Source organism: Gracilinanus agilis, chromosome 5 (genome assembly GCF_016433145.1).
Source record: "Gracilinanus agilis isolate LMUSP501 chromosome 5, AgileGrace, whole genome shotgun sequence".
NCBI lineage: Eukaryota > Metazoa > Chordata > Mammalia > Didelphimorphia > Didelphidae > Gracilinanus > Gracilinanus agilis.
In genome coordinates, this window is record NC_058134.1 from 38355017 (window position 1) to 38378777 (window position 23761).

A 23761-nucleotide genomic window follows, 5' to 3' on the forward strand; every position below is an offset into this window, starting at 1 on the left:
ACTTAAAAAATCCTAGAGAATCAACTAAGAGGCTGGTAGAAATAATCAACAACTTTAGCAAAGTGGCAGGATACAAAATAAATGCACATAAATCATCAGCATTTCTATACATTTCCAACACATTAGAACAGCAAGAGGTAGAAAGAGAAACACCATTTAAAATCACCCTAGACAATATAAAATACTTGGGAATCAATCTAACAAAACAAACACAGTTATTATATGAAAACAACTACAAAACACTTTCCAAACAAATAAAACTGGACCTCAACAATTGGAAAGCCATTAACTGTTCATGGGTAGGGCGAGCTAACATAATAAAAATGAACATCCTACCCAAATTAATTTACCTATTTAGTGCCATACCTATCAAATTACCAAAAAACTTCTTTACTGAATTAGGAAAAACTACAACAAATTTCATTTGGAATAACAAAAGATCAAGAATATCAAAGGAAATAATGAAAAAAAAATGTGAAGGAAGGGGGCCTAGCAGTACCAGATATCAAACTATACTATAAAGCAGCAGTCATTAAATCAATATGGTACTGGCTAAGAGATAGAAGGGAGGATCAGTGGAATAGACTCGGGGTTAATGATGTCAGCAAGACAGTGTATGATAAACCCAAAGAGCCCAACTTTTGGGACATGAATCCACTATTTGACAAAAACTGCTGGGAAATTTGGAAAACAATATGGGAGAGATTAGGTCTAGATCAACATCTCACACCCTACACCAAGATAAATTCAGAATGGGTGAATGACTTGAATATAAAGAGGGAAACTATAAATAAGTTAAGTGAACACAGAATAGTATACTTGTCAGATCTCTGGGAAAGGAAAGATTTTAAAACCAAGCAAGAGTTAGAGAAAATTACAAAATGTAAATTAAATGGTTTTGATTATATTAAACTAAAAAGCTTTTGTACAAACAAAAACAATGTAGTCAAAATCAGGAGGGAAACAACAAATTGGGAAAAAATCTTTATAACGAAAAACTCTGACAGGGGTCTAATCACTCAAATATACAAGGAGTTAAAGCAATTGTATAAAGAATCAAGCCATTCCCCAATTGATAAATGGGCAAGAGACATGAATAGGCAATTTTCAGATAAAGAAATCAAAAGTATCAAAAAGCACATGAGAAAGTGTTCTAAATCTCTAATAATTAGAAAAATGCAAATCAAAACAACTCTGAGGTATCACCTCACACCTAGCAGATTGGCTAAAATGAAAGAAGGGGAGAGTAATGAATGTTGGAGGGGATGTGGCAAAATCGGGACATTAATGCATTGTTGGTGGGGTTGTGAAATAATCCAGCCATTCTGGCTGGCAATTTGGAACTATGTCCAAAGGGCTATAAAAGACTGCCTGCCCTTTGATCCAGCCATACCATTGCTGGGTTTGTACCCCAAAGAGATCATAGATAAACAGACTTGTACGAAAATATTTATAGCTGCGCTTTTTGTAGTGGCAAAAAAACTGGAAAATGAGGGGATGCCCTTCAATTGGGGAATGGCTGAACAAATTGTGGTATCTGATGGTGATGGAATACTATTGTGCTAAAAGGAATAATAAACTGGAGGAATTCCATGCAAATTGGAGAGACCTCCAGGAAGTGATGCAGAGTGAAAGGAGCAGAGCCAGAAGAACATTGTACACAGAGACTGATATACTATGGTAAAATCAAATGTAATGGGCTCCTGTACCAGCACCACTGCAATGACACAAGACAGCTCTGAGGGATTTATGGTAAAGATGCTACCCACATTCAGAGGAAGGACTGCAGGAGAGGAAACATATAAGATAAACAATTGCTTGAATGCATGGGCTGAGGCGGACATGAATGGGAAATAGACCCTGAACAAGGACACATGGTACAACCAGTGGAAATGTATGTTGGCCGTGGGTGGGGGGAGAGAGGGGGATGAAGGGGAAAGTAGGGGCATAAAGTATGTAAACAGATTAAAAACGAATATTAATAAATGTCTAATAAAAAAAGGGCAGATATTTGGTGTTGGCAGAATTTTGCTGTTACAAAGTGTTGGACATATATCCTAGAAATCTTACCTAGTTTTTCCCTCCTTCATTCTTATCCCAAAGCTATGTTCTACATAATCTTTCCTCTTTATTCTGATCACAATACTATATTCTAAGAGTATACTGAACAGAAACTCTCAGAAAGTTCAGCCAATTGCATTAAAAACCCTTTCAAAATACCAAGGAAAGAAAAGATAATTAGCACCAAAATCCTGATTCCCAATGTCCTGGGAAATAAGAAAAGGGAAAAAGAGACTGCTCCCACAATGGTCAAATTATGAAAAGGAAGTATAATCTGTACGTGATTTCTGTTTATTTACCCAGAGGCTTATATGAGCCTTCCTGGTAATTTTTAAATGTCTGAAGACCAATTTGGAGTACTACATCTAACCTCAGACCCTATTTCTCACTCTGTTGTTTTCAAGTTCTAAATACTTCTCTTTATTTGGGGTAATGAAATGGTTGGCATCCTAGAGTTGCCACGGATTAACAGCCTATTGTCTGTTCTCTGGTCCAATGGCAAGTTCACACTGTGCTGGCTTTATCACCTGCCCTGCAGTGCCCTCTGCTGACGAGACACTCCCAGAGGCTTCCCCAGACAGGCTTCTGGGCCAGCAAATGATGCTGTTAAGAGGTGAGTTTTAGGGACAGGATCTCTGGGCTTTAATGATGCCTACAAATGACAAAACAGCTTTTTGGGACCAGGACTCTGGCTTTGGGGTTAGGCTGAAAAATATACAATCTCAGAAAATGACTCACTAAAAGGAATCAAAGGTCCACAATTGCTAGGCTTCTATCAGATCACTATGTCCAGGGAGAGATGGGAGAAGGGAGGATGCCAAAGTTGAGCTGTGCCTATCTGAATATATGCTGCTGCCAAGAGTCAATTGTGAACCCATAAGAGGAGAAAACTTTTTATTTCTGCTCAAGTCTCCCAAGGGATCCCCAATCTTAGACTTCAGACCTCAAGTTAGTATTGTTGATGCCACATATGATTGTTCAGCAATAACACACACTAAAGAAGTAGGTTTTTGAGGAGAATTCTGGACAGCAAACTAACATATAATTGTTCCTCTGGATAAATGCTTTCTGAATTCTAAGGAGCCAACATATAAATGAACTCTGGGAAAATAATTCATTGAGAGCCTGGGGACTGACTTCAGTAAGTACTCAATAGTGAGTAACAGAATTTGCACCCCAGACAGAGATCCAGGAGAATTTGAGGAGCTCAGTAGGAACATTCAAGAAAGACTACCCAGGGGAAGGCTTGGGTCTAGAAGGATGGGTTTCAGATTACATGTAGATACAATTTTAATGATCCAGATTGGATTGTCACACTTTTGCTAAAAACCCTTCAGCAAACAACAGCAGGAGCTCCCCGATCCCCCTTCACTCTCCTGCCTCTGAGCATTCCAAGTCAGTAATGTTTAGATAGGCCTTTCCTGAAGGTTTTCCACGTCCTTTACAGATGGTCCCATTTTGTCCCATTTACAGAAGTCCCATTAGGTGCTAATAATAATCACACTGTGCCTCCACGTCAGAGGCAATGAGAACTCCAATGAACTTCCGAGAGGCAGGTAGAAAGAGAAAAGCAGAGCTGTCTATGGACACACAGTATCTCAAGGTAAGACCAGAACATGGATCCTTGGGGCTCAGCACAGCCTTGTTTCAACCATGGGGGAAGCCTATTTTCTGCACATCTCCCCCTACTGACATTCTCATCCTCCCGGGCCGAGCTGAGGCCAGGCCTCCACCTTCCTTCTCCCCCATTCCCAATCCTTTCCTCTAGCTCTCTGTCCCTTTTTCCTTTGCTGCCACACAGTGCTCTTATCCCCCAATAAACTCACACAGTCCTGGAGGACTCAGTCTCTTTAGTGGTTGGCCCACAACAAGAATTTTTTAATGCTGGTTAAACTGAACTTGCCTTTCAAAGCCTACATATGATGCCTTCTTCCAAATATCACTGGAAACAGCAGTTTCATCCCCATAAGGGACATCTGGAAAGGGTCAAACTTGTTTCAAGTCACATCTGCTGAATGATACGAGTAGGCCTCATGGTTTAGGTTTAGGGTCCAAAAAAAGACAGCTATAATGTAATAGGGCCAAAGCAATGGATATGAAGAGTTCTCAAAATGTTTCAACAATAGTGGGATCATTACAAAAATATTTCCAAGGTGATGAAATTAAAGGAGATTTTTAAAAACCTGAAGAACCCCAGTCTCTTTATAGTCCCATAATAAGTAGTGAATGGGGAAAAAAGGAATTAAGAATTATTTGTTTTAAAAAATTAGATGTATCATAATTGTTTATGGTTGGTAGAGGTGGTTCAAAATGTCAATAAAATGGCCTGATTCATATATCTCTTCCAAAAATTCACTTACACTCAAGTATGTGATCAAAGCCAGGTACTATTATAAATTTGTGGTTGTTCAGTCATTTGACTCACTGTGATCCCATGGGTCACACTGTCCAAGAGGTTTTCTTAGCAAAGATACTGGAGTGCTTTGTCATTTCTTTCTATAGTGGATAAAGGCACACAGAGTTAAGTGACTTGACCAGAGTCACACAGCTATAAAGTGTTTGAGGTTGGATTTGAACTCTGGTCTTCCTGACTACAGGTCTAGCATTCTGTCCACTGAACCACCCAACTGCCTCTCTAATGTTTCTCATTATAAATACCTTCTAACTAATTCTACTTTGATTGAGAAAATGAATAGGATTTTATTTCTGTGAAACAGCAATGAAATGGTAGCTTTCTTTTCCTGGACAGGTAAATAAATTGGTAGATGTTTATAATTTTGAAAACAAATAGCTTAATCACAGCAGTGCTAAAGACCACATGAATGTGTTTCTTACTCAAGAAAAGTGATCTGGTTGGCAGAAAGACTGAATGAGAGTGTTGAGAGACTGCCATGTCAAGCAGACCACAGGACAGAAACAGTACCATAGAAGAGAAAATGCAAAAAGAATCACTATAATTAAAGCTTCTATTCTTCACAGAAGTGTAGTAACTGGTGAACAATTTTTGAAGGGTAAATATGTTTTCTACACCACCTCCCTTACAACAGCCACCAAGAATTTAATATGTATCACTGATCATGTGCAAAGATTATAGTAAATTGCTTCAGAAACTCAAATTATTGCAATCAGCATCTTGTTTTCTAATTCCAAATTCAAAGGCAAACTATTTAACATGAGTGCTCACTCTTGCTATTCTCACATATCCTCAATTCTAACAAAACTTATTTTCAGATGGACCATGCCAAAATTAGCCAAGGGACTCCTGTGAAATCCAATCAAGGTTGATGAGCTAAAAAAATGCTTCAAAATCAACCCAATTTTTAAAAAGCAGCCTCAATAGCACCTACCCTTTCAAGAGCCTATGAAAATACAAATTGCTCTATTTACAGACCAACTTGAATTTAAGGCTCAATGGGGCCCAATTTACTCAGTTTACTTAGCTCAACAATGAGAGGGTAGGCTAGTCCTCTGAGAGATCTTGGATCCTATGTAAAATTAGTAATCTGAGCTAAGAAATAAATCCGTCACTAAGATCTTCCTGGGGGAATAATGGGACAGATATCTGGGTAGGAAGACATCAGCTTTAAGAAAGAGCTGAAAAAATTTACATGAACTGATGTAGAATAAAGTAAGTAGAACCAGGAGAACATTGTATACAGTAACACCAATATTGTGGAATGATCAACTGTGATGGATTTAGATATTCTCAGCAATACAATGACCTGGGACAATTCTGAAAGACTTGTTATAAAGAATGCTCTCTGCCTCCAGAGAAGGAACTGTGGGGTTCAGGTGCAGATTAAAGCATACTATCTTTCACATTAGTTTATTTATGTTTTTTATTTTGGGATTTTAGTTTTATGTTATTTATTCTCTTACAACAATGACCAATATGGAAATATATTTTGCATGATAATACATATATAACCCAGATCAAATTGCTTACCATCTATGGAGAGGAGGGAGGGAAGGGACAGAGAGACAATTCGGATCTTGTAATTTTAGAAAACGTATGTTGAAAATTATTACATGTAATAGTGAAAATAAAATCTTTGAATAAAAATAAATAAAGGAAGGCCATCAGCATCCCAATTATTCTTAGGTCTACACTGAGTCTACTGGAGACAGATTTATAATTTGCCCTGCACTAACAACATTTAAACTCTTTAAGCTCACCCTAGGTGAAATTAAAAGAACAGAGGGACGAGAAAATAAAGAGTATTCTAGAGTTTTGCTTTTTGCAGTGGGGAGCTAATAGTTTACTACATGGAATCTAGTTTGTTCAGTATAAAGACGGGTAACTTCTGAGTATAGACCCCTTTGCCCAGCGATCTGATCCGCAGCTTTTAGACAGACCGAATAACCATCCTGAATTCTGAGGGCAGCTCTCCTTACTGGAGCTGTTGTCATTCAGAAAAAAGCTGGGAGCAACTGATGTGCTTTAAGTGTTCATTCAAAATACTACTTCTGACTTCTGTGAGATAGCGAGGCATAGCAACCAGAGCAAGAAGGCCAGACCCATACTGGCTGAGAGACCCTGGACAAATCTCAACTCTCAGACAAATGAAATCTTTCTGAGAAGGTGGTGCCTGTTCCAGGCTCTCCCAACACCTAACCCAGCTTCTGCCATTTAGCCTTCCTCGATGCACAGATGCTTCCCACAGTCCTATGGACCCTGAAAACCAGGGCAGAAGGCCTGAGCCAGGGAAGGGCTCCTTGTGTGCATGCAACAAAACATAAGCAAAGTCCCCACTCCATCTATGGGACTATCGCAAGGAACTGTCCCACAGATGACCCAGTAAGGGCAAGACTGGGTAGGTGGTAAAGGAAAATGAGAGAAGGCCATAAGGACCCACAGAAACAGGAGGACGAAAACTAGCTGCCAGGGTATGGGTCTGGTCCCACCCAGGCTGGCAGCTCTTCTGACAGGCCTTGGAGAAGGTCCAGGACAGGCCAGCAGCAGGTCGGCACATCTCTAGAGGGGAAGTGAAGAGGCTCTAATTGAGGACAACCCAAACAACTGTTAACAGCATTGAAGGAGGGAGGAGCTGATGAATCATTAAATATTTATTAACTAGTAAAGCACCCCAAGAGGCACAGAAGATCTTGGTGATGGATTTATTTTTTAGCTCAGATAACTAATTTTACACAAGATCCAAGATCTCTCAGAGGACTAGCCTACCCTCTCACTGGAGAGCTGAGTAAGCTGAGGCCCAGAGAACTTGACTTGCCTAGGCTCTTATGGGTTTATACGGTTCAAAAAACTTCAGAGATAGTATTTGAACCCATTTCCCCTGACTCTTTCCTCTTAGCCAACATAATGGTTTGCAAATCAGTCTCTTACTCTTAATTACAATTAGCATTTATAGAATGGTGTAAGGTTTGCAAATTACCTCATTCTCACATTAACCTTGTGGGGCAGATCTTATCGCTATTTTCTCATTTTACAGATTAAGAAGCTGAGGCCCAGATAAAGCTAAGTGGTCGTCTGGCTTATAAGTGTGAGAGGTAAAGCTCAATCCCAGCTCTTCTGATGGTAAGCCTGGCACTTTAGCAATTCATCCAAATAAAATGGAGTTTGGGGGCCTATAAAGCTGACCAGAATTTGGAGCACAGTAATCCCCACAAGGCACCACCACCCCAGGGCTCAGCTTAGAACAGTCAGGGGTCCTTATTTGCTTGTCTCCATGCATTGACAGGCAAACTTCCCCTCCAAAATACTAACTACCTCCAATAATCAGAAGTTCCAGTCTTCTTAGAGGAGGCCTGTGTTCATGGATCTCCAGCCTGAACCTTCTCTCATCTTTTAATCAGGGGTTCAGGCTTATAAAAATGCAAAGCTGCTCCCTCTTCTGAGGGAAGGATTCATTTCCACACACACACGGCCCATCACATGGCCTCCCACTAGACATAGGAGAAGGCTCTGATTCAGAGAAGGCTCCAAGCTACCCTTCCCAACCAGCCCTCCAGCACCCTTTGGTGGGTTTCAAAGAAATCACTAAAAAATTTCTAGGCCTTAAAATATTTCTCTTTCTCCTGCTGATTTTTTTAACCCAATGGGTAATAGTGGTAGCAACTGCAAAGAGAGAGTAGAGAAGACAGCTAGTGTTTCTATGTGCACATACATGCACACAAAATTTTACCCGGTGGAAGGGCTGAATGGTATTAGTGGATGGATAAATGAGTTGAGTGAGTGGTGAGAAGGAAAAATGCTGGGAAAGGTTTGTTGTGTCCCAACTAGTTTATGTGCATGGTCACAGGCAGAGCTGGGAAAAAACTGGCTAGAGAAGTCGAACTGAGACTGAGTCCCTACACCTCAGAGCCCCAAGAAATATAGGTATAAAAACATTTACTGCAGTTCTTTTGTGGTGGTAAAGAACTAAAACCTAAAGAGTTGGAGAATGGCTAAATAAATTATGCTTTATCATTTGCTACAACAAATGATGAAGAGGGGGCGGGGGGGGGGGCATCTGGGTGGCTCAGTGGATTGAGAGCCAGGCCTAGAGATGGAAGGTCCTGGGTTCAAATCTAGCCTAAGGTACTTTCAAGCTATGTGACCCTGGGCAAGTCACTTAACCCCATTGCCTAGCCCTTATTGCTCTTCTGCCTAAGAACCAATACACAGTTTTGATTCTAAGACAGAAGATAAAGAGTTTAAAAAAATTTTTTTTTAATGATGAATATGGGGCAGATAGGGAGTACAATGTTAGGTACTAGCCTTTGAGTCAGGAGGACCTGGGTTCAAATCTGGGCTTAAGACACTTCCTAGCTGTGTGACCCTGGGCAAGTCACTTAATCTTGATTGTCTAGCCCTTACTACTCTTCTGTCTTAGAGTTGTAACTAAGACAGAAGATAAGGGTTTAAAAAAAAAGAAAAAGAAAGAAATGATGAATGAGATAGAGAAATTTGGAAAGACTTGTTATGAACTGAGGCAGAGTGAAGTGATCAGAATTAGGAGAACCCCAACGCTGCTAAAATAAATAACTGTCAAAGACTTAAGAAGTCTCACAGGCACACTGACCAACTTGATTTCAGAGGACCTATGAAGAAGATGCTCCTGCCAGAGAGGTGACAGGCTAAATAGACCACAAATGTTTTCTTTTTCTTCTTCTTTTCCTAGTTGGGGGATAGAGCAGAGGAGGTTAGAGGAGAGGGGTAGGCAGGTTGGCAGAAGAGAAAATAAATGCTAGTTTATTTAAAAAAAAAAATTAAAAAACCTCCCTCATAGCCACAAATATGACTTGCTGAATTGTCTTACAAGAAACACTGTATATAGTAATGGCAATATTGTGGAATGATCAACTGTGATAGACTTGGTTTTTATCAGTAATGCAAAGATCCAGGACAATTCTCAGGGACTTAGGACAAAGAATTCCATCCACCTCGAGAGAAAGAACTGTTGGAGTCAGAATGTAGGTCAAAGCATATGATTTTTCACTTGTTTATTTGAGTATAAGTTTGGGGGTTTTAGTTTTATAAGATTACTCATTACGAAATGAACATTATGGAAATATATTTTGCATGGAAATACATGTATAACTCAGATCAAATTACCTGCCAGTACCAGGAGAGAAAAGGAAAGGGAGGGAGGGAGATGAATTCAATTATATAACTTAGGAAAACTTGTGTGGAAATTTGTTATTACATGTAATTGGCAAAAAAAATTAATAATTAAAAAATTGTCTTATAGACAACCATACACAACTTTATGAGTTGGTAAGATTAATTTTTTAATTGAAACTTATGAAAGAAAAGCTCCCTACTAATTATTATAAATCAGAATGGATACCTTAAAAATATTCATCCAATATAGGAATTATATGAATACAATTACAAAACAGTTTTCACACGAATAAAGTTAGATCTAAACAACTCAAAAAATCTCAATTGCTCATGGGTAGGCTGAGCTAATGCAATAAAAATGACAATTTTACTCATATTAATTTACTTATTCAGTGCCATATAATCAAACCACCAAAAAACTATTTAATAGAAAAAAATAATAACAAAAGATCAAGAATATCAAGGGAGTTAATGAAAAAAAAATGTGAAGGACTAGCAGTACCAGATCTCAAACCATATTATAAAGCAGTAATCACAACGATTTGATACTGGATATGAAATAGAATGGAGGATCAATGGAATAGATGAAGGATAAATGACCTTAGCAATCTAGTGTCAGATAAACACAAAGACTCAAGCTTTTGGGATAAGAACTCACTAACTGACAAAAACTGCTGGGAAAACTGGAAAACAGTATAGCAGAAACTAGGGACAGACCAACATCTCACTCATACCCTATATACCAAGATAAGGTCAAAATGGATATATGATTTACACATAATGGATGATACTATAAGTAAATTAGGTGAACCTAGAATAGTTTACCTGCCAGATCTATGGAAAAGGGAAGAATGTATGACCAAACAAGTGACAGAGAGCATTGCAAGATATAAAATGAATAGTTTTGACTATATTAAATTAAAAAGCTTCTGTACAAACAAATCTAATGCAACCAATATTAGAACAGAAACAGCAATCTTGAAAAAAAATTTTTCTAACTGATTTCTCTGGAAAAGGTCTCATTTTTTAACTCTATAGAGAACTAAGTCAAATTTATAAGAATACAAAGGAGGCAGCTGGGTAACACAGTGGATTGAGAGCCAGGCCCAGAGACGGGAGGTCCTAGGTTCAAATCTGACCTCAGACACTTCCCAGCTGTGTGATCCTGGGCAAGTCACTTAACTCCCATTGTCTAGCCCTTACCACTCTTCTGCCTTAGGACCAATACCCAGTATTGATTCTAAGATGGAAGGTAAGGGTTTAAATAAAAAATAAATTAATTAAAAAGTTAAAAAAAAAGAATACAAACCATTCCCCAATTGACAGTCAAAGAATATGAACAAGCAGTTTTCAGATGAAGAAATCAAAGATATCAATAATTATATTAAAATGTTCTAAAATTACTCTCAATTAGATAAATGTAAATTAAAACAACTCTGAGATACACTGATCAGACTGGCCAACATGATAGTAAAGGAAAGTGAAAAATGTTAGAGGACATGTGGCAAACTTGTGCCACTGATGCATTGCTGGTAGAGTTGTGAGCTGATCCAACTATTCTGAAGAGCAATTTGGAATTATGGCCAAAGGGTTATAAAACAATAAAACAATCCTTTGATCTAGTAATACCACTACTAGATATATCCCAAAGAGATAAAAAAAGAAAAAGGTAAAAGACCTACTAGTACAGAAATATTTATAGTTGCTCTTTTTGTGGTGGCAAAGAATTGGAAACTGAAGGGATGTCCATCAACTAGGGAATGGCTGGACAAAGTGTAGTGTATGATAGTGTTGGAATACTATTGAGCTATAAGGCATGATAAGCAGGAGGATTTCAGAAAAGGCTAGAAAGACCTACACGAACTGATGCTGAGTGAAATAAGCAGAACAGGGAGAACACTGTACACAGTAATAGCAGTATCTTGGGAGGATTATCTGGGACAGTGTGAGCTACTCCCAGCAATACAATTATCCAGGACAATTCTGAGGGGGGCTTAGGACAAAGAATGCTATCCACCTACAGAGAAAGAACTGTTGGAGTTGGGATACAGATCAAAGCATACAATTTTTCAGTTTAGTTTATTTGCATTTTTATTTGGGGGTTTTCATTTTATATGAGTATTCTCTTATAAAAATGAACAATGTGGAAATGTTTTGTATGATAAGACATGTATAATCCAGATCAAATTGCTTCCTAGCTCTGGGAAAAAGGAGATAATCTGGATCATATAACTTCAGAAAACTTATGTGGAAAATTGTTATTACATATAATTGGTAAAATAAAATATCTTTGCAAAAAAAAAAAAAGGTATTCTTCCTCTGCATAAAGGGCTGAAAGTTACCAATGGACAAAATTAAGTGAACATATTGTGATAAGGAGTTTTCTTAATCTCAGAATTTATATGTTAGAAGGAGTTTTTAAATCTCACTGTCTCTTTTAAGAGACCAACTATAACAGAAAGAGTCAGTGAAGAGAAGGAGCTCCATTTTCTCTGGCTTCTGAGGGAGTAGGAGTAGGCCTACCAGGGAGGAAGACCTAGGTTCAGGTCCCACTTCTTTGGATACATGCAGACTGAGTGACTTCAGACAAGTCCCTTCATCTCTTGGACTATAAACTGTAGTGCATTCTCCAGTGTACATGGATACAAGAGAGTCTCCTTAAGGGGTAGTTTCCTACAGTAACAAAATCACAGATCTAGATCCTCTTCCCCCAGAAAGTGATCAAAAAAGTTGTTAGAATTAAAAACAAAGATAGTATGAAATTTAGCAATGTTTGAGTCCAAACCAAATAAAGAGACATTTGAATTGAATTTGAATAAATTTTTTAGCATTTATATTTACGATGGAAAACCCAATAATTTAAAATGTGAGGCTATCTGCCTAATAAAATGTATGTATAATGATATAATGTCCCTCCATGTACCATGTGAAAAAATTAAAAAAACAACTTACCATTGGCCAGCTTTGAAAGCAAATTCTTTACTAGCAACCAGCAAACGGAGCCTTCGGACAGTTTTGGACTCACTGATAATCCCACACACTTTAGCAGGAGACACAAGCTAAAACAGGAAAAATGTGTTGTGATTTTGTTACATTCACAAACAATGTACAAACTTCCAGGAATTCATGGGCATAGTGACATGTAGCATGTCCACTTAGACAATTAGTGTGACTATTCCTCAAAGATAATTCTACAGAAGTAAAACCAAAGAATGTCTTTTTACCCAATTTGCCTACAATGATATTCACTAAGTCTTCTGGGAAGCAAACTATCAGACTAGTTTAATTTGATTTGAGGATTAGGCTTCACCCTTATAACACCCAATAGCCACCATACCTTCAAATTCTAACTAAGAGATATCTAACTCCTGGGAATGATTTTTAAAACCCTGCCTCTTCCAGAGAGGCCCTAAATGGCAAATAGGGTCAAGGAGGTGCAAATACTCTGACTACTTCATGATTCTGTCCCCTGGGAGCTCTTCTTTAGCCCCCCACTATCTAATTGCATTCCCAGCACTTAGTGCAGTGTCTGACACACAGCAGGGTTAATAAATGTTTATTAGACTAGACTATCTCCTGTCCTCATTAACCCTTCTAACAAAAAGTGAGCAGGGGTAGATGTAAAGTTTAGATTATTCTGTTTTGTTCCTTGTTGAAAACTGATTCAGTCATCTAGGTAGGGAAGGAGATTATTCCAAACCCCAGCATTGAGAGGGGTCTACATCATCTCTCTAACCTGGACCTGGCCAGGAACAGCTTCTCTGTTACCAACAAGGGGTGAGATTTGAAAATCTCTACTAAGGGGGCCTCCCAGTGTCCTAGGGCAGTCCATCTCCCTTGGTAAAGGTTCTTATTGTGGGAGCTCAATTGCATCCACAACTTTGGGCTCTGTCCACTAGGGCCACACAGAATAAACCTAACTTCTCTTTTATATTTCAGTAGAAGACAGCTCTAATGTTGTATATTGCCCCAAAGTATTTATGTATTCGTGCTTCCCTGGCCCCAATTGCTTCTTCCCATCTCATCATGTTCTATTAAGAATGAACTATTCCTTCCTGGAGGGATATAAAATCATTCGGACCATTAAAGTCCATTTCTACAGTCAACCTAGACAAAAGGTACCCACATACCGGTAAAGATAGCTATTAACTTACAAACCGTGCACCAAAACTCACTTTGAAGTTGGCAATTTGACATTTTGCCACACAATTCGATATGGTGGCTGGGTTTCCAAAGCAGCCCATAAAGCCTCCATAAGTCACAATGCACTTTTATTCTCAGCTTATGCTTCCTGCCTCCACCTCTTCCCCCTTTTTCTCTTGTTTTTTGGCCTTTACCTCCTGATGGAAGCAGCTCTCTCCATCCTGACCTCCTGAGCATTTCACCCTAGGGACTACTCAGTATTTCTTGTTACTTCTTCTTTCCTAGGCTGATAGGAAAATGCATGCTGTGGGTCCTCTTCTGGTGCTCATGTGGCCATCTCTCTAGATACTGGCTTATAGTCATCTCTTTTGTGGCTCCTTTAATGTGGGCATCACTTTAGCATATGATTTCTTGCCTTCTTCTACTCTATGTGGCTCTACCTATTTCTAAGACTTTTGACTATTAGCTCTGTGCAAATAGCTCTCAAGATGTTCTTCCCAACACTGATCTTTCACCTAATCTCCACTTCCAAATTCCCAACTGCCTCTTGGTCTTTTCTGTTCACATGTCTTTCTGAACCTCAAACTTGATACAACTGAAAACTCAACCTGATTATTCATGCTCAAAACATCAGAGACATCTTGGATTTCCCTCTCCACTCCTCCAAGTTAAACAGCTGCAAAGATGTGTCAGTTCTTCCTTCAAAATGACTCTCATGTTTCCATTCTCACTGTTCCCATCCTAATTGTGAGTATTTCTCCATAACTATTAGCAAATCTTTCTAGATTTTTATCTATGTTGTCAGTATTTGCCTTATCTAATTCACAAGATCAAATGGCATGAAGTACTACTATTCTGAGTGGCTGAGTACAGAGTGCTGGGACTGGAGTCAAAGAGCGCTAAAAGATTGCCCGTCCTTTGATCCAGCCATACCACTGGGTTTATATCCCAAAGAGATCATAAGGAAAAAGGCTTGTATTAAAATATTTATAGCCGTGCTCTTTGTGGTGGCAAAAAAGTGGAGAACAAGGGGAGCCCTCAATTGGGGAATAGCTGAAAAAACTGTGGCATCTGTTGGCGATGGAATACTATTGTGCTCAAAGGAATAATGAACTGGAGGAGTTCCACGTGAACTGGAATGACCTCCAGGAATTGATGCAGAGTGAAAGGAGCAGAGCCAGGAGAACTTTATACACAGAGACTGATACACTGTGGTAAAATTGAATGTAATGGACTTCTTTACTACCAACAATGCAATGATCCAGGACAACTCTGAGGGAATTATGAGAAAGAACGCTATTCACATTTAGAGGAAGAACTGTAGAGACACAGAAGAAAAACAACTGCCCGATCACATGGGTAGATGGGGATATAATTAGGGATATTGACTCAAAATGAACACCCTAATGCAAATATCAATAATATTGATCTTGATCAATGATACATGTAAAACCCAGTGGAATTATGTGTGGGCTATGGGAGGAGGAGAAGGATAGAACATGAATCCTATAACCATGGAGAAATGTTATAAACTAATAAATTAAATAAAAATTTAAAAACTAAAAAAAAGAAAGACCTGAATTCAAATCCAGGATCAGACACTTAGCTGTATAACCCTTAACAATCACTTAATCTCTGTCTGCCTCAATTTCCTCAACTGAAAAATGGGGATAATAATAGCATGTTACCTCTCAGAGTTATCATGAAGATCATGAGATGAAATTGGTAAAGCACTTAGTAAAATGCTTGGCACACAGTAAAGACACAATAAATGCTTATTATCCCCCCTTCCCTGAGGAAGGATTATATATTTTATTTATCTCTATGCTCATTAAGATAACTAACACAATGCTTTATATAAAATGATCAACATATAAATGTTAAATTAAGACTTTAGTAAAAATAACTTGAAAATTAGTTCCCAGAATAAGAGGAAGTAGCAGAAATGGAAGGCCTCCCTCTTTTTTCTAAGATGAAAGAAAACTGAGTTATTATGAATTTTTGAAAACTCAGGAAGTAGGAAGGGTGAGAAATACTTCATTCCAATTATTATTTTGAGGGAAATGCATTTTTCTTATTCCTAGTACATTTTTATTTTTTAAAATATAAATACAATAGCTAATGAAAAGCATCATAGAAAGTTCCATGTTGTAATTCTTCAGATCCATCCTCTCCCTGGCAAGAAAATTTTTATTTTATAAATATCAATACTATTAACTTTCAGTAATAGTAACCTTTAAAAAGTAAGCCTAGCATATGTGTTTCATTTTAAAATGTTTAATTTCCACCTGTCAACATTACTTTGAATTTAAAAGATGAGAAATTATAAGCATACACAGTACAGACACTTGGGTGGTGGGGAAAATCAAAGTCTATATAGTTCACACTAAAAAAGAAAGATTCCTCCACATACAAATGAAAATTAAGAGGCAGTTTAGGTGGCTCAGAGGATAGAGTAGTGATTCCCAAAGTGGGTGCCACTGCCCCCTAGTGGGTGCTGCAGCGATCCAGGAAAGAGGTGATGGCCACAGGTGCATTTATCTTTCCTATTAATTGCTATTAAAATTTTAAAAAATTTTAATTTCCAGGAGCACTAAGTAATATTTTTTCTGGAAAGGGGGCGGTAGGCCAAAAAAGTTTGGGAACCACTGGGATAGAGAGTGAGACCTGGAGACAAGAGGTCTCGGGTTCAAATTCACCATAAGACACTTCCTAGCTGTATGACCGTTAGGAAGTCACCTAATCCTAATTACTTACCCCTTACTACTCTTCTGTTTTGAAACCAACACTTAGCATTTATTATAAGACAGAAGGTAATGGTTTAAAAAACCAAAACAAACCTATGTGCACAAACTCCCTACAGTTGATAAGAACCTTTTGAAAGGAAACAGTATTTTGCTAATGTCCAAATATGGACTACAGTGATTTTTATAGAAAAGGTTACATAAGTATTATGCAACTAACACATTTTTATGTGATTTTAGGAGCTTGGAATAACCAAAACATTCTCATCAGATCACATGACTTATTGTACCCTTTGGCCTAATGTTCTAGGTGAGAACATTAGCACAAGTAATGAAAAGATAGAAAAATCTTCATTGGACTAATTGACAAAAAATAAATAGCTCTTGAAGCACAACAGCATTTTTTTTGGCTTTTTTTTTTCATTTAATTTAAATTTAATTTTTTTCTTAATTACATGAAAACAAAGATTTTCAACATTCATTTTTTATAGTTTTGAATTAAAAATTCTCTTCCTCCCTCCTTGAGAAGATATAGGTTATATATGTGCAATTATGTAAAACATTTCCATATTAGTCATGTTGCAAAAGAAAATACCCCCGCACCAAACTATAAAGAACATAAGGAAAGTGTGCTTCTATCTGTGTATTCACATGCCATCAGCTCTCTTTGGAGGTCTACAATATTTTTTCTAGCAACTGAACATTTTCTAGGACTGATAATCAAGGCCAAAGTTACATTCTATTTGTACATAATTTATCTGATGCATTTTTCTTCTAATGACTAAGTTGATAATACAGATCATTTCAGTTTTTTCTAACACTATCTGTAATCAACACCTTTCTTATATGTTACTGCTTCTTGCCTTTGTCTGGAAAAGCAAATACTTCTGAAGACTGGGACAAGAACTTCAGTTTTGATGTCTGTGCTTGTCCCATGCTAAATGGATCAAAAGATTTAAAAACCAAAGCTTTAACCAGCCAGGCTCTAACTTAAAACACATGGCAGGAAATGAATTTCTCCATAAAACAACATTTAAACACTTCTACTGTACAGTAAAACAATGTATTTGCCAACTTATTCTAGTTATAATATATATATTACGTACACATATATAAAGCTTTAACAGCTAAGCATTAAAATACAACTTTGCTGATTAAAGAAGTTTTATACAGATGATTTTGAAGTTACTATTGATGTGATAATCTCTGAACAGGAAATGGGTCTTGGTACAGGAAATTTAATTTTCCTCACTCCCTCTCATTATTTCTCTGGCTTAAAATCTTGGGCAAAGAGGCATGAGATAAAAGCCCAAACAGGAATGCAATGAAATAGTTATTTAATGTAATGCTACTCTAGAAAAATAAATCTTAACAATGGGAATGCAATCCTAAGAAATTTAAAATGATGTGATTTTTGTACAAGTAATATATCACCTAGAAAAACACTGAACCCATTTGGTGTGGAAACTGTCTCAGAATCATGACTTAAAATTTTTCAGTGACTCAGGCCTTTTGTTTCAAAGAAGGGGAGAAATTACTTATAAGGCCATGAAAGAAAGTATAGGATTTCTTTTGTGATTACTCCCAATACTTATATACAATTTGAAGTGGGAAAAAAAAAATTTGATTTTCAGGTGATATGCTTTTCTGAGTTGGCCCAATCATCATCTGTTAAGACAGATAATCTTGAGTTGACAATATTGATAAATTTAAAATTTATTAATTATCATTATATAATTATCACTAGAATAAGAGAGCTAGAAGATTCCTTGAATCTAGTCCAGTGTTCTCAATGTAGAGATAAACAGAAGTCCAGAGAGGATAAATATCATACCAAGATCACACAGGTAACTAGGCTCCTGGTGAGTAGAGATGATTTCATTCTTTTTATTTGTTAACGCCAGTGCCTGGAAGCATATCTCTCATATGGGGTATCTGACGCACAGTAGGCACTTAAATACCCATTCATTGAATTGGTTCATAATTGCTCATAATTCCATTCAACCAACATGGTCATGTGCCAGGCCCTGGGGGTGCAAAGAAAAATTACCCCAATAGGCCCTGCTCTCCTAGAGTTTACATTCTACTGGGCAGATACAATTTGTACACAAAGGAATGATTTCAAAATGAAGTGAGAAATAATAAGAAAGGGAAGTGGGGAACAGGGCACTGTGTGAGTCCTGGGCTCAGAAAGAAGAAGGCACGGAAGAGGGAAACTAGATACTGTAGGTGGGGAATAATCTAACCAAGAGAAGACTAGAAAGGTAAAGAGAAACCAAACTGTGGAGGGCCTTCAATGTTACAGGAAGAACCTGAAGATTTGAGAGTTGAGGGAATTGGTATGTCAGGCTTTAGGAATATCAATTTATGGTAGCAGTTGGGAGGACAGGGTGGAGAAGGAACAGAGAGGACAATTAGAATGCATTTGCAATAGTCCAAGTGACCAGTGTTGTGGGAGTGAACTTTGGTAGAGGCTATGTAAGAGACAAGGGGCAGATATGAGAGATGTTATGGGGCTAGAATTGAATGGACCTGAGGGTTGAGAGCTAATGACCAGCTAAGTATAACAACAAGTGCCATTTATATAGTATTTTGTTTGCAAAGGCCCCTCTCAGCCCTAGAGGTAGGTGTTATTATCACTGTTTTACAGATGAGGAAAGGAGGAAACTGAGGCAGAAGGAAGTTACTTGCTCAAGGTCTCACAGCAGGATCTAAACTCAGGTCTTCCTGACTCCAAGTCCAGCGCTCTATCTACTATACTACCCAGCTGTCTCATATAATTCCAAACCTCATGGTTTAATCAACAACAAAAATTAGTATGGAGAAGGGATTATAGAGAAAATAAGAATTCCATTCTGTCCATATTGAGTTCAAGATGCTGATGGGACATCTATCAGATAGGTCAGGAGAAATATTCAGGTGGATGTCTAGATTGAGAAGTTTTCTACTTAGAGAAACTGACTTCATGAAGAGCCTAGGACAGAGTCTTGGGAGATACCCACACTTAGTAGGTGGGAAAAGGAAGGTAATTGAGAAAAGGAGTCTGGGAAAGGGTCACAGAAGTCAAAGCAAAAAAGGAGGGAAGTGGGGAGAGAAGGAAGTGAGAGAGGGAAAAATGCTGCTGAGGAGTTCAGCAGAATGAGGCCTGAGAAAGGTCATGGGATTTGACAGTGAAACTGGTAACCCTGAAGAAGGCAGTGGGGTCACCTACATAAGCCCAACCCATAAGGTGGGGGGGGGGGGGGAAGCCAAGAAAGATGAGTAGAGGAAGCTTTTGGTGGAGCTCTCTCAACATTCTCCTCCTTTAAATGAACTCCTGTGCACTGATCCAGTTACTCTAGAAAGCAATCAGGAATTCTACTAAAAGAGTTATAAAACTGTGTACCTTCTGACTTGGCAATACTACTATTAGATTTATTTCCTAAGGTGAACAAAGAAAAAGGAAAAGAAATTATGTTCCAAAATATTTACAGCATCTCTTTGAGGTGGCAAAGACCTGGAAATTGAAGGAATGCTCATCAAATGGGAAATGGCCAAAAGTGTTGTGGCATGTGATTGCGATGGGCTACTACTGCACTGTAAGAAATGAAGAACAGATTAAGTTTAGAAAAACCTGAAAAGGCTTATATGAAAGTATGAAGAGCAAAACAAGCAGAACCACAAGAACATATACAGCAACAGAAATATTCTTTGAAGAACAACTTGTGTATGTCTACCTCTAGAGAGAGAACTGATAAATAGAAAAATAAGACATAGTTTTATATATGCACATATCTTTCTGTCAAATGATGCCTTCTCTAAGAGGAGAAAAGGGAGGGAGTTAAATGAGTATCTTTCATATTTTCAATGTTATAAACAAAAACAAATAACACTTCAAATTGAATTCTAGGGTGGTAGAGCCCCAACAAAAGTTTGGAGAGCGACATTTGTTCAGCCAGGGAAAACTTAGGAGGTTGACAGAAGACGTCTGTGTCATGGGGTGGAGGCTGGCCCAAAGCACAAGCAATGCTAACATCCATGGCATCAGTACCAACAGTGGCAGCAACACCACTCATGGGCCTTGAAGGCAGCTCAATAGTGGCAGCAACAGCTTTGGAAGTTCTTGGTCCAGAGATGGTAAGATAGTCAGAAAGAGATTACAGGGGACTCCCAGCCCAGCATTGGGCATTATTTGGTAACTCTAATGTCTATACTCACATCTGGGTCACAGTTCCAGGGGTGGAGAAGAGCTCCTGTGGTCCCAGGAGAGCATGGACCCTGAGGAGCAGTATCAATTGCAATCCCAAGGAAGCAAGGGCCCTTCTGAGCACAGACCAGGAAAACATTGGCCACATTTTCCCCAGCATCACACTAGCTTGGAAACACCGAAAACCTGTAGATCCTCAAAATTACACCTCTAAAAAAGGCAGCATGAAAAAGCCTGAAGTTTGAAACAGTGCCTCCCCATCCCTAGGTGAACAAAACCCAATTTTAAAATAAAATTCAGACATGAAATAGTTTAGAAAAACAAAGCAAAAATGCTAACAACAAAAAAAGAATCCAGCTCACAGAAATCTATTATGGTGACAAAGATAATCAAGACACAAATTCAGAAGACAATAATGTCAAAATATCTATAAGCAAAGCCTTAAAGAAAAATAGTAAATCTGACACAAGCAGGACAAAAATTCCTGGAAGAGCTAAAGGATTATTTAAAAAATCAATTAAGAGTGGTAGAGTAAAAATTCATAAAATAAATGAGAGTGATGCAAGAAAATCACGAAGAGAGAATTTTTGTTTGTTCTTTGTACTCAAAAAAGGCCAATAATGTCATTCTGTTTAGGTCAATGCACATTGTGTTGGATTATGACTGCTTAGTCCAATCTGAGATCAGTAAGCTCCATCACAGGCACAAATAGCCTGTATGAACATTTGGGATGGAACTGTCTCTACATTTGTACGTCTCATGTTTCCTTTGTGCTCCTGCAATTCTGTTTTGCTCATGGAGCACAGCATCATCTTTTCTGTGGGCATGCCATGCTGGATGGTCCTGTGCTTGCATCTCTCATATCTTAGAATGGATATTAAAGTTCTTCAGAGTCTGAGAGGGTTCCTGTCCTGCTTCTTCTGATCTCCATATGAGCTCTTGCCTTGTACAAGTTCTCCATAAAATAGACTTTAGGTAAAACATGCATTTGGGTTAACAGAATTGTGCTCTCTACAGCAAAGTTTGAATGCCTGGAAGTTCAGCTTGAGAGGATGACCTCGGTGTCTGATTAGAACCCAAGAGAATAGGCCAAATGGAAAAAGAGGTACAAAAGAAAATAATTCTTTAAAATCACAATGGGAAAAGTACAAGCTAAAGACTCCATGTGACATTAAGAAACAATCAAAGTTAAAAGAATGAAAAAAAAAAAGGGAATATCTCACTGGAAAATCAGTTGACCTGGAAAGTAGATAAGGAGAGATCATTTAAGAATTATTAGACTGCCAGAAAGCAATGATCAAACAAAGAGCCTAGACATCTTAGACATAAGCCTAGACACCTTATTTCAAGAAATTGTAAAGGAAAATTGCCCTGTTATCCTAGAAACAGGGGGTAAAATAGGGAATGAAAAAATCTATCAATCACCTCCTGAAAGAGTACCCAAAATGAAAATATCCAGGAATATAGTCAGAATCTAAAACTTCTGGGTCAAGAAGAAAATACTGCAGGGGGCAGTTGGGTGGCTCAGTGGATTGAGAGTCAGAACCAAAGACAAGTAACTTGAACCCAATCAGTGTTGATTCTAAGATGGAAGGTAAAGGGGAAGGAGGGAAGGAAGGAAGGAAGGAAGGAAGGAAGGAAGGAAGGAAGGAAGGAAGGAAATACTGTTAGCTGCCAGAAATAAACAAGTCAAATATTGTGGAGTTAGTCAAGATCACACAAGATTTAGCAGCTTCTCCTTTAAAGGAGTGGAAGGGTTGGAATATGATATTCTAGAAAGCAAAGGAACTAGAATTATAACCAAGAATAATCTACTCAGCAAAACCAAGTATAATTGTTCCAGGGGAAAAAATAAATCTTTGATGAAATAGAGGACTTTCAAGTATTCCTGATGAAAAGACCAGAGCTGAAAAGAAAATGTGACATTCCAATACAAATTTCTTAAGCTTTTATAGCCTGAGTTTTAAAACTTCTTTAATGACCATTTTTTCAATCTTTACTGTCATATGAGACAGCTATTTAATATAGATCTATATCAGATAATTTGTCTAGTCACTTGTCTAATCCCTAAACATTTGCTTGCTTTATAAATTAATGCTTTTTTTGCACACGACCCTTGGATAAATGTAACTGCTCTTGTGGTTTTGGACCAATCACTGATACCTTCTTGGCATATTCCCTGTAAAAAATGATGGACCTACACCAGTGGTGGGCAAACTGCAGCCACCAGCCAGATGTGGCCCCCCTGAAATGTTCTATCCGGCCACATGCATTATTCCTAATCTGATGAATACAATGAGTAGGATACAATACAATGAAACTTCGAAAGTGTTGCCTTAGAAATAGACTGACAGATGAGCATTTCCTTTCCTTTGGCCCCCTCTTTAAAAAGTTTGCCCATCACTGACCTACACTATTATGATCTCTAGTCTACCTAGCTATTCCAACAATCCATGTTCCCTCTGGCCCTTTTTCTGCAAAGAACCTTGCCTAAGCTTATAAGAAATATAATTCTTGCCTAAGCAATTTTTAATTCATAAGAACATTTCACTTTCTCCCTTCAATTCACTATTTCTTTGAGATTCTTAAGGTTATCACGACTTTTTTTTTATTATTTGGGCTATATAAAAATGTGAAGTTTGAAAACGGAAGCAGGCAAAGGTTATTAATTTCAAAGTTCTATTGTCCTATAAAAGCACTGTCTTAGATGTCTTGTACAAATAATGGGATATAAATCAACATCCCAAAATATACATTAAACATACATTTTTTACACTAAAAAGATATATCTTAGGAAACATGATTAATTTGGTGGGCAAATACCAGGAACATTTGCTTGGGAAAAGAGCTTCTCTTTCCATTATCCATTTTGTGATCCAACCTACAGATCATCCTAAGCCCAAGTAACCTTCACCTGATAAATTCCAGACTAGCCTTTATAGTGTGTCTCCTAGAGCTTTTTATAGTTCGTATTTAGGCAGTCCCACAACTCTTAATTAGTTTCAGAAATAAATTGGCTCCAAAAGACTTTCTAGCCCAGGCCTGCCTCATCCCTTTTGCTCA

General features: G+C 38.0%; 1 protein-coding gene across 1 annotated transcript in view; it reads right to left on the minus strand.

The window, feature by feature from the left end:
• The window catches only part of OXNAD1 (oxidoreductase NAD binding domain containing 1), a 53291-nt gene that overhangs the window by 15073 nt on the left and 14457 nt on the right, over nt 1–23761 (minus strand). Inside the window, exon 5 of the mRNA XM_044677954.1 lies at nt 12578–12684. Within this exon, the coding sequence (XP_044533889.1) occupies nt 12578–12684 (107 nt within the window). The remainder of the gene's footprint in view (nt 1–12577; nt 12685–23761) is intronic.